The sequence below is a fragment of the Diadema antillarum genome, unplaced genomic scaffold (assembly GCF_040938485.1).
Source record: "Diadema antillarum isolate AM-2024a unplaced genomic scaffold, OU_Dant_1.0 scf00000022, whole genome shotgun sequence".
NCBI lineage: Eukaryota > Metazoa > Echinodermata > Echinoidea > Diadematoida > Diadematidae > Diadema > Diadema antillarum.
The window spans coordinates 3,099,946-3,111,200 of record NW_027270911.1 but is presented as its reverse complement, the minus strand read 5'-3'; the positions used below and the strand labels follow the sequence as shown (position 1 = coordinate 3,111,200).

At 41.0% G+C, this 11,255-nt stretch overlaps 1 protein-coding gene across 1 annotated transcript; it reads left to right on the top strand.

The window, feature by feature from the left end:
* Positions 1 to 7,698, top strand: LOC139730527 (betaine--homocysteine S-methyltransferase 1-like; the record flags this gene model as incomplete). The annotated part of the gene is made up of 6 exons (XM_071641383.1): positions 1 to 198; positions 516 to 710; positions 1,184 to 1,295; positions 1,725 to 1,924; positions 3,252 to 3,333; positions 7,246 to 7,698. Coding segments are annotated over 6 exons (1,053 nt in total), but the record flags the coding sequence as incomplete, so codon positions are not given.
* Between the last annotated feature and the right edge of the window lie 3,557 nt (positions 7,699 to 11,255).

Sequence of the window (11,255 nt, the reverse complement as noted above, 5' to 3'; positions counted from 1 at the left end):
CATGCAGGGTTGATGGAAAGGATCCGGGACGGGGAGACCGTCATCTGCGCGGAGGGATATGTCTTCGCCTTCGAGCGCCTTGGCTACCTCAGGGCAGGCCCTTTCACCCCCGAGGTCGTGGTCGATCACCCCGATCTCGTCAAGCAGATGTACAGGGACTTCGTCAGGGCCGGAAGTGACGTAGTGCAAGCCTTCACGGTGAGAAGCAATTCAAAAAAAGTGGCAAATCAGTTATTGTATGTATTCCTCTCTGTCTCCCTGTCTCTCTTATTTTTTGTAATATGCCTACAAGACACACAAATGTATATTTTTATATACATAATTTACATATATTATATATACAACATTTTTGTACATCGAACGTTATAGAACTTTTAGTTTGCCTCTGTCGAATGAATTTAACATAAACATCAATTTTTAGTGGACCTGGGCAACAGGGCCGAGCCCTGAGACATCGTCAAAATCTAAATTTAGCCGCTTTAAATTAGAGCGTGTATTATCTGCACGTCACGCAGTACTACGGAAACCGTTCCAAGTTCAAACTCGTCGGCAGGGAGGACGACCTCGAAAAGCAAAATCGTCTGGCTCTTAGGATGGCCCGCGAGGTCGCCGACGAGACAGGGACGCTGATGTGTGGCGACATCTGCAACACGTTCGTCTACAAGCCCGACGACGCAGATTCGATTGCCGAAACCAAGCAGCTTTTCAAGGTTTGTACGTTTGTTTTTGCGCGCGCGCACGTGTGTGTTTGTGTGTATGTATGTGCGTGTGTGTGTGTGTGCGTGTGTTTGTATTTGTTTGTTTGTTTAGGGAGTCTTGGAGCTTCAGAGGAAGGCAGAGTCAACCGTTGTAACACAGTCATACAAACCAAGATACAGGACACGATTTGGCCACTTTCTCATTAAACTATTAAACACCGTGTTGGCTTCAGCGAACAATACCTTTAGGCATATCGAAATATGTGAAGCATATGATACTTACAAATTAGGATTCAAAATTGAATATCGGTCAGTATGGAATTAATTTTCACACTTTTTTCAAATTCAAATCGTACTGAAGGAATGTTTTGTTTTTCATCAAACGTGTCTAGAAAACCTATTCAGAGAGTATGCACTTTCCAAATCGAAAATAAGGCGACGGAGGAGCTACGATAAGATTCCCGTTGTTTGTTCGATTGTCACAGGAACAGATCGAGTGGGCTGCTGATGAAGGGGCCGATTTCATAGTGGGCGAGACATTCGGCCTAATCGGGGAGGCGTTGCTGGCGACGCAAGCAATCAAGCAGTACGGAAAGGGTAGGCTCTGTTGAGAATTTCCTCTTTTTTTTGGTGTGATTTCGAAGTACATAAACGAATTACTGTAACTAGCAAACAAATATTTGAGAACACCAAGACAGTATCCCTCTGTGTGCAAATTACGAAATTTGTACTATGATAGAAACAAGTGATTCTCATGATCAAGCAGTGATATGGTGTGTTTGTCGAAAAGTTCATTTTTTCTCTCTCTTTGTATTGATCTCGTGAGATTAAAAAACGCAAATTCTCCATCAGTTAATACTCTAAAATGTGCAGTCGAACTCCATTTTATGCTTGCATCATTAATTGCTAGAGCCCTTTTAAAATGAAGATTTATATTACGTTTGTATTCTTTACCTTGCAACATTTTTTTTTTTTTCAGGGAAAAATCTTCATAATTTCTTGTTCCGGTCTTTATATATTTTGAAGGGGTTCCGGCTGTCATAACAATGGGAAGCCATTTCATGATACATAAGGACGGTAAGGTATATACCCCTGACAACGTGGAGCTAAACGAGGGACTACGGCAGCTTGTAGCCGGAGGAGCCGACGTGGTCGGCTTCAACTGCACTCGAGGTCCCGATCAAATCATGCAGTACGTTGAGAGTGCGGTCCAGAGTAACATTGGGGTACGTACTCTTAACTCTGACTTTTGTGTTTCTCACAAAGAAATTCTATTCACAATCATGTAAACATTTACGTTCAAATAGAAGTAGTTCTGCATGATACATGGTATATAAACGATTCAGCAGACCGCATCAGATAGTGTAAATAGAGTGCGCCCCCGTTCTGTACATCTAAATCTCGTGATAGCCGAACAGTTACGTGTAAAAAGATTATAATGGTGATTTTCATTTGGGCACCCGGAATTTCCTTTCGTTGTGGCGAGAATTTTTTTGTAACTGCGTTCGTTGTAACGGGAGTACACTGTAATACAAATTAGACCAGGTAATAATCAATGGGATATATATACCTTTGCAGTTTGCTGACATGTATCTATCTAACGTTAAGAAATGACAAATTTACTTGTTGTTTCTGGCAGAAAGAAAAAATGAATTACAGTATTGGGCACAAAGGTAAGAAGGCGAGATGGCGGCTTCTTAACCCTTTTACAGGGCGGGGGCAGAATCTGCCCCCCCCCCCCCCCCCACGTTTCGCGCTATGAATCTGTAACGCGAGGCTTCTTGACTGTTCAAGTCTCGCGCAACTTTTGAGGCCAAATTTGCAACGTCCACACGTACTTTTTCTATAAAGCCACGACCATTTTTGTAAATGAAGGCATGTCACCCCAAAACAAGCACAATTTTGTGATTCTATGTACATTAGTAAATAAAATTAGAAATAGATTGTTTAAAAAAATCTTATGGCACTATATTGTAGACTACGACGTGGGTGTCACTCATGCCAAATTTCGTTGTGATCGCACCACTAATCGGGGGGGGGGGGGGGGGGGCAGAATCCGCCCCTTCCGGTTTTCGCATAGCAAAAAAAAAAAAAAAAATACCCAAACAAGCAAAACAAAACAAAAACAGGCCAGATTAGGGTTAAGAAATGCCTTCTTATATATTACCATTTGGAAACAAGTTTTGATAAAATTTATAAAATTCACCACAATTAATAGGCCTACATGTCATTAGAATTTGCTATAAATGAATGCCACTTTTCATTTTAGTTTGTAAATTCGAAACTTAATTTCCATGTGTCATTGAGGGTCCTTAAGGGAATACTGCGGGCGGGCTTACCACTACTCATACAAAAGAAAATCGTATGTTATGTTGTGAGTCATACTACTTATTTGCACATGACGACACGCCGACGCGTCGCGACGTCTTTCACGAAGACTGTATTACTCGTATTACTGCGTATTCCACTGCCATGTCGTGGCTGTACTATGATGTCTGATGTAGAAGGGAGCTAAAGTCGTTGACCTACCTGTACTGGACCATTTCGTTGCAGGCCCCGCTTGCTGTGTTACCCGTGCCCTACCGAACAACGGACGAACATCCTTCTTTCCTCAGCATTCCAGATCCAAAAACAGGTACAAGAAGCATTTATCATGTTTATGTACAATTTTAAAGTACAAAGTCAACAATTTCAACAGGGATTCAACAAAGACTATTACCACAGAAAGTGTGTAATACACAACGAAACTACTCGATCAAAATGCGCTCTTAACTGGGAGGGGGGGAGGGTCAAATTAACCCCCTCTTTTTCGCGCCACGATTCCCGCAACGCGAAGATATTTTGCAGCGTCATTTCATGACTTTCCTTCATTAGAGTATCCCGCATTATATGCATGGCAACCTGAAAACAGCTCAAATTCATGATATGGTGTGCAAATCGAATGCAAATTGCGTTTTTTTCTGTCAAATCGATATAGATTAGATAATTTAAACTTTAAATCATTGAAATTAATCAATCCCAACGTAGATAAGCTTGAAAAAGTGACTGTAACAAATTTGGCCAAAATAAAAGAAAGCAAAAGGTCCAAAATATGAAATACATAAGAAATTAAGAAATCAATTGAAACAAAGGGAATTGATTTTGATTGCGCTAGTTTTACAATAAAATTGTTCGATGTGTCTTGTTCTGTCTTTTTAATGGAGTTACAGGTGAAAATATGATTTCATGCATAAATTTGCAAAATTAATTTACTAAAAACTGAAAATCAATACTTTTTATTTTGTGACCATGTATGTAATCTTGTAGTCAACATCCGGTTCTATATGTTCAGGCAAAATATTGCGGCGATCGCGCGGCCATCGGCGGCAGAGATCTGATCATTGATCAGATCTAACTGATCTAACTGGGCTATTTGAGGGTAAGTGAGATTTGCTGTATTTTAGTAACTAGGACAGTGATATCTTTATAGGAGACCTCCGGATGATTTTCAGACTTTACATTTGAACAACTATAAATTACACTGAGTACGGTGTTTCAGAATCTATAGTGATTGGGATGAGGAACAAGAACGTTTTCAAAATTTGTAACAAATTGCACTGCACAAGGACGATGTCATGGCAGCCTCACCGCGTGAGAATGCGTGAGTTGGGGCTCAAGGAAGCAGAACAAAAGAAGTCATGCATAGATTCTACACAGGTGAACTTGTTAAGCAAGAGGAATTGTTATTGAATTACACTGCTACATTTCTAAAATAAACGAGCTTCTATGTCATCAACACTGTTCAGTGTAATTTGTTAAAAGGACAAGATCACCTTCATAGACATGTTCGTTGAGTAAATGCAGCAATATTAGTAGAACACATCACTGAGAGTTTGAGGAAAATCGGACAATCAGTTCAAAAGTTACGAATTTTTGAAGTTTCTACTCAGTCACGGCTGGATGAAAAGACTACTATAGCTTGTGGTGTCACATGTGTACGACGATATAAAGAAAGAATAAAGAAAATTCGACATATTTCCATTTTCTCGCTTTACAAAAGAACACTCGATTTCTCTCTTTCAGAAGGCAGGGGGAATGATATTACCCTTAACATATGTCAGAAACAAGTCGAAGAAATGTGCTCTTTATTCAAGAAGTAAAGTTTTGTGAAATTCTCTTTTTCCTTATATCGTTGTACGCATGTGACATCATACACTGTAGTGTATGATGTGGCTGCTCAGATACTTTAAAAAGTCATAACTTTTGAACGGATTATCCGATTTTGCTGAAACTTTCACTAATGTGTTCTCTTGATATTGCTGCTTTCTCTCAGTCCTAATGTATATGAAGGTGGACTTGTTCTTTAAGATTTTACAGAGTATAGGCTTCTCTGCTCAAGGACTACAATATTAAAATGCGACAAAAATGTAATCTATACGTGGAGCTGTTGATTTATGTACTACATTATGTGAAATTATGAAAATTGTCTGGAATACCCCTTTAACGGAGGTCTTTTCAAAGATCAATCATCAAGGCCGCCACCTAGTTATGTGCATCTTAATGGCCCGAATTCACGAAGGTGGTACATAATGAAATCATGGTTTAAACCATGGACAAAAACCATGGAGCGCAAGTGTCGCATGGAATATTTCGTTACGAATTCAGTCATTTCCTCGATGAAATGATTTTGTAATGAAATGGCAACATTTTGTAACTAAATGAACATTTCGTCCACGAAATGATAATTTCGTTAACGAAACGGTAATTTTGACGATGAAATGACCAATTTCGTAACGAAATATTCCGTGCGACACTTGGCGCTTCATGGTTTTTGTCCATGGTTTAAACCATGGTTTCATTTGTACCATCTTTGTGAATTCGGGCCAATGAGTTCATTCAGATGTTTGGACAATGACGATTGTGTAATCGTACATCGTCACTGATAAAAGATCCGTTTCCCTTATTTCGGTCTTATTTGGCCGAAGTGAATTTTTAGACTCAAACTACCTTTCAATAAGTACCATCATGAACATGGTATGGGGAGCAGCAAACCTCAAAATGTGACGAATTTTGTGTTTCAAAATTAAATCCTGAAGAGTATACTTGTTGACACTGTAATGTCACGTTGTTTGATGAAGAAAATATTTATGTCGTCCCCTGTATATTGTCATTTTCTACTTTGAAACAATGCTCGAAAATGGACAAAAATGGATTGCAGATCAGAATCAACCTGTCAAAATATTTGCTTTCTCTTGCAAAGTACGTGCATTTCGCAACTGAAACTGCTTTACAGCAACTGCAACTGCGTAATATGCATTTTTCTTGGGTGACAGGACATTTGCTCCTGCGACAATTGCTCCGCTCTTATTTTCACCAGGGAGGTGTTACAGAGATGGAGTGGCAACTCTTCTTAATTCATGCAAACACATGTTTGGGTTCAAGGCGTTACAATTGGATGTTTAGCATTCCACTACGCTTTGAAGTCATGCTCGGCACCGCTCTAGTTGCAAGACGAAGTTCGGAGACGAAGAACGCATTTCTTCTTTCGTTGAATTACAAGCTTTATTTCACCGTAAAATTTTAAATGAAATACTTGAATTGATTTAAAATAGTTAAAAAAAAGAATTCAATATTATAAACATGTATATCTAGTTTCTTCGTAATGTGCAAATCGAAATGAAATGAAAATTAGGCCCTCTTAAAAACCTATTTTTTTTTTCTATAATGCGCACCTTTCCGCATGTTAGTTTTCTATCTTTTTAATCTGGTATATTTTGATCTTTCAAATAAAGTACTCCGCTAAAGCGTGTTCCAGCGTGCTTTTAAAATATTTGCTGTTAAAATTGTCAGTTTTACACTGCATTTTGATTCGCTGCTCCAATTCAAGGTACAAAAATTCATTGTTGCCTTCACATTGAAAGAGAGAGCGAATTGCAGTAGGGGCAAGTATTTCTAGATGTGAGAGCGCTAGTCCCGAGTGTTGATGCTCTCTTTTGTCAAAGCAAATAGGTAACACCTGTAGTTGAACGCATAACTTCTCGGCGGTGCCGCGCATGACTTCAAAGGAGAGCAGTAGTTGTCTCTCCTTCTCTGTAACACCTCCCTGTTTTCACCAAGGACTGAGGATTAGGGTTAGTGTTATGATAGGGTTTTAGGTCTAGTTTGATGTGGGGATTATTATCAGGGCTAGGGTTATGTTTCTGGATAGACTTTATGTTTGGCTTGGCTTAGAAATTTCACGGGAGCAATCATATTGTCGCAGAAAAAAATATGTCATGGAGCCCTTTTCTTGATTTTTTAAAATACATTTGTTATATTCAGCGCATGTAATTTTCAGATTTTTCAAAGAGCCGTCTTGTTTTTATCCAGGCTGGCTGTCGGCGTTGATGATGGGATGAATGCAGGAAAGCATGTTTAAAATGTTTTTTTTGTGTGTGTGTGTGTGACACTTTTGACAGAAACAGGTGCAATGGGCGCTGAATGTCCATGTGTTTGGGGGTTCCATGGTTAGGTGAGTGAGCAAAGTTTTTAGTAAGCCAGTCTCAAAGTACCTTGTTTCTCCTTGCAGGCAAACAAGCTTTTCCTGCCGACTTGGACTGCCTTCTCTGCTCTCGGACCGACATCGTGAAATTCGCCCGGGATTGCGTCCGACTCAAGATCCCATACGTGGGACTGTGCTGCGGCAACGCACCCCACTTCACCAGAACCCTGGCCGAGGCTCTTGGCCGGACGACCGGGGCGTCCAAATTCTCACCAGACATGTCGCTGCACGGAATTTTTGGAACGGACACAAGCAAACTAAACCCCTATTACTTTGACGAAAAGAATAACTAGAGAAATTTAACCGAAAAATACGCAAATAACAAATTTGATAAGACGAAAGAATTTTAAGAAAACACAGTTCATGTATTTTCCTAAGAAACTAAAGAAACGATGCAAACTCGATGTGAGGAGCTCCTGTAGATACGGAAAACGGTTTGTGTATAAGCCAGTTCGTAGTTCCACTTTGCGCATGAGCAGAAAAAAGGGTCACTCGTACCAACAGGCAGGTTGGTTTTTTATTCACTGGGGTAAGCATCTGTGAAGTAATGATTATTCATGTAATCTTTATAAATGCTGCTTGCCAGCATATCTACCTGACAGCAAATGTGATATTTGGCAATGACAATAAAAAGAGATTGTAAATACATTCAATGCAAAATAATGAAATGGATGCATTCCCAAGTGTTAATTGACGGATCATTCTGGTCATCTGGTCTACGCAAGTTCATTCTTTGTTTGAACAGGATGAATCCCATAAGTTGCTACGTAAAGCTTATGCATTATGTTGCTCTGAAAACAACTGAAGAGCCCCTAACCGACTAAAAGAAAGGTCATTCGTACCAATGTGCCCATGAGCTAATGGCTCGGTCACAAATACTATTAAGAATTGCTACGAACGCCGTACGAACGATTTGTAGACAATTAATATCGTAAGATCTTTTAAGAAGGCCGTACGAAACCAGCGTTCGTAGACCGTTCATAAGTTCGTAGCCTGGTCGATGGTCTTGTCCAAAATTTTTTCATCTTTTTTTTAAGTTCCCTCTCTTCGTAAGGCGGCCGTATTAACTCCAGAATCCGTACGAACAGTGACATTCTACGAATGCATTGTTCGTACCAACCTTTTTGACCGTAGCTTTACTCCAAACTGGCTTATTGTAGGAGTAATGATGGGTACGTAAAAAACAAACAAACAAACAAACAAAAACATGAGCGTCTTAGGCGACTACAAAAGAGAAGAGAAGAAGGAGGGTAAGAAGAATAAAAAGTAATGTAAAGATATAAGCCCTACCATTACATAATTCCTCTTGTGTTTCAGAGGGGTTTTGCTTCATGTTTTCTACGGTGGTTTAGACATGATTTTGTGGTCATGGTGATAGAATCCACTCATGTAGTAAACAGGGGGCATTTTATGAAGCTTTTTAGCTCACCTGAGCCAAAGGCTCAAGTGAGCTATTGCGATCGCCCTTCGTCCGGCGTCCGTCGTGCGTCGTGCGTCGTGCGTCGTCCGTCGTCCGTCGTCCGTCGTCCGTCGTCCGTCGTCCGTCGTGCGTCGTGCGTAAACTTTTTACATTTTCATCTTCTTCTTGAAAACCCCATGACCGATTTTCATCAAACTTGGCAGGTAGCATCCCTAGGGGGTTAGGAACTCAATTTGTTAAAATGGGCACCATGCCCCACCCAGGGGGCCCCCAGGGGGGCCCAAACCCCCCAAAATTAAGGAATCTGTAAAAATCTTCTTCTCTAGAACCAGAAGTGATAGAGCGAAGTTAATACTATGAGTTAGTACATTGATGACTGTAGTTTCAAGTTTGTTCATGGCAGAATCAGGGGTGCCCCCCTTGGGACCCAGGGGAGGGGGGTGGGGAAGGGTTCTAATGGGGCCTAAATTGTACATTTTCATCTTCTTCTTGAGAACTCCATGACCCATTTTCACCAAACTTGGCAGGTAGCATCCCTAGGGGGTTAGGAACTCCATTTGTTAAAATGGGCACCATGACCCACCCAGGGGGCCCCCAGGGGGCCCAAACCCCCCAAAATTAAGGAATCCGCAAAAACCTTCTTCTCTAGAACCAGAAGTGATAGAGCTAGGTTAATACTATGAGTTAGCACATTGATGACTGTAGTTTCAAGTTTGTTCATGGCAGAATCAGGGGTGCCCCCCTTGGGACCCAGGGGGGGGGTGGGGGTGGGGGTGAGGAGGGGTCCTAATGGGGCCTAAATTGTACATTTTTATCTTCTTCTTGAGAACCCCATGACCCATTTTCACCAAACTTGACAGGTAGCATTCCTAGGGGGTTAGGATCTCAATTTGTTAAAATGGGCACCATGCCCCGCCCAGGGGGCCCCCAGGGGGCCCAAACCCCCCAATTGAAGGAATCTTTAAAAATCTTCTCTAGAATCAGAAGTTATAGAGCTGAGATAATACTATGAGTGAGTACATTAATGACTGTAGTTTCAAGTTTGTTCATAGGAGATCCAGGGGTGCCCCTCTTGGGGGTAGGGGGGAGGGGGGTGGTTGGAAGGGTCCAAATGGGGGCCTGAATTGTACATTTTCATCTTCTTCCTGAAAACCTCATGATGGATTTTTGTCAAACTTGGCAGGTAGCATCCCTAGGTGGTCAGGATCTCAATTTATCAAACTGGGCACCATGCCCCACCCAGAGGGCCCCAGGGAGCCCCAATTCCCCCAAATTAAGGAATCTTGAAAAAATTGGGCCCTTATTGTACATTTTCATCTTCCACTTGAGAATGCCTCGTCAAATTTTGGTAGAGCTGTGAATAATTTAGATTAGTGACTGCGTGAAAGGTGAACTTGCGATACTCAGGTGAGCGCTAGACCCGCGGGTCTCTTGTTGTCAGATATTTTTTGTCTGACAAACTTAAAAGCTACTGAAATCCTTGCATCTGGGGGGGGGGCATTTCATGAAGGAACTTGTCAGATAAAATATCTGACAAGTCGGTTATATCTGACAAGTTTTGAGAAATTCTTTAGTCTGATTGGCTGATTTCTCTGAACTTGTCGGATATAACTGACTTGTCAGATATTTTATCCGACAAGTTCCTTCATGAAATGCCCCCCAGATCGGCTGAGAGCAAATTTGTCCGACAAAGTTGTCGGACAAAATGCCTCATGAAAGAGAGCAGGTCGTTGCAGCTTTTATGTGACTCGTTGTGAGCACAGTTTTCTGCACACCCGTACACAGTAAACCTCGCATAAGTCGACATCGGGGTCGACATCGCTTTAAAGGCGACGCATTGACAGTGTGTCGACTTTTTCGTATGAATATCTTTTAACATTCTTCCCGTAAGTTGACATTTGCGAAAGAACAACTTACTTTTGTCACTGCCTATGTCAAAATGATTTTAGGCCTATGTTGCCAACTAAGTTGAGAAAATGTTATTAGGCATTAATTTATTATCAGTCATTTCACTTGCGGGAGTTGTGACTAGGTGTCTGACGGGGCGTGTGATATATCGATCAACGTGCATCATTGCATTGAATGATGTTTAGTTACACATCGGTAAACTGACAGAAAACTGCACAAAATGTTGTCCTGTTGTGAAATCGGCAGGTTTTTTTTTTTTTTTTTTTTTTTTTTTTTTTTTGAGGTGACAAAGTTGTCCTTTATGTTTCTGGAGTGGAGTATCTATCGCTTCGCAAACATAAAGGCCCGAATTCACGAAGGTGGTACAATCTTGTACATGGTTTAAACCATGGACAAAGACCATATGGCGCCAAGTGTGGCACGGAATATTTCGTTACGAAATCAGTCATTTCGTCGACAAAATGTTGTCATTTCGCTACAAAATAATAATTTCGTCGACGAAATGACTGATTTCGTAACGATCCGAAATAGGCTATGCGACACTTGGCGCTCCATACAAATTGTCCGTGGGTTAAACCATGGACAAGATTGTACCACCTTGAATTCGGGCCAAAGTCTTCTGGCCTGGTGTTACCTTTTAAACTCGCGCGATTCAACGTGTCGTGTGCAAAGATATCACAAGTTTGATACGTTTTTGTCAACCATACAT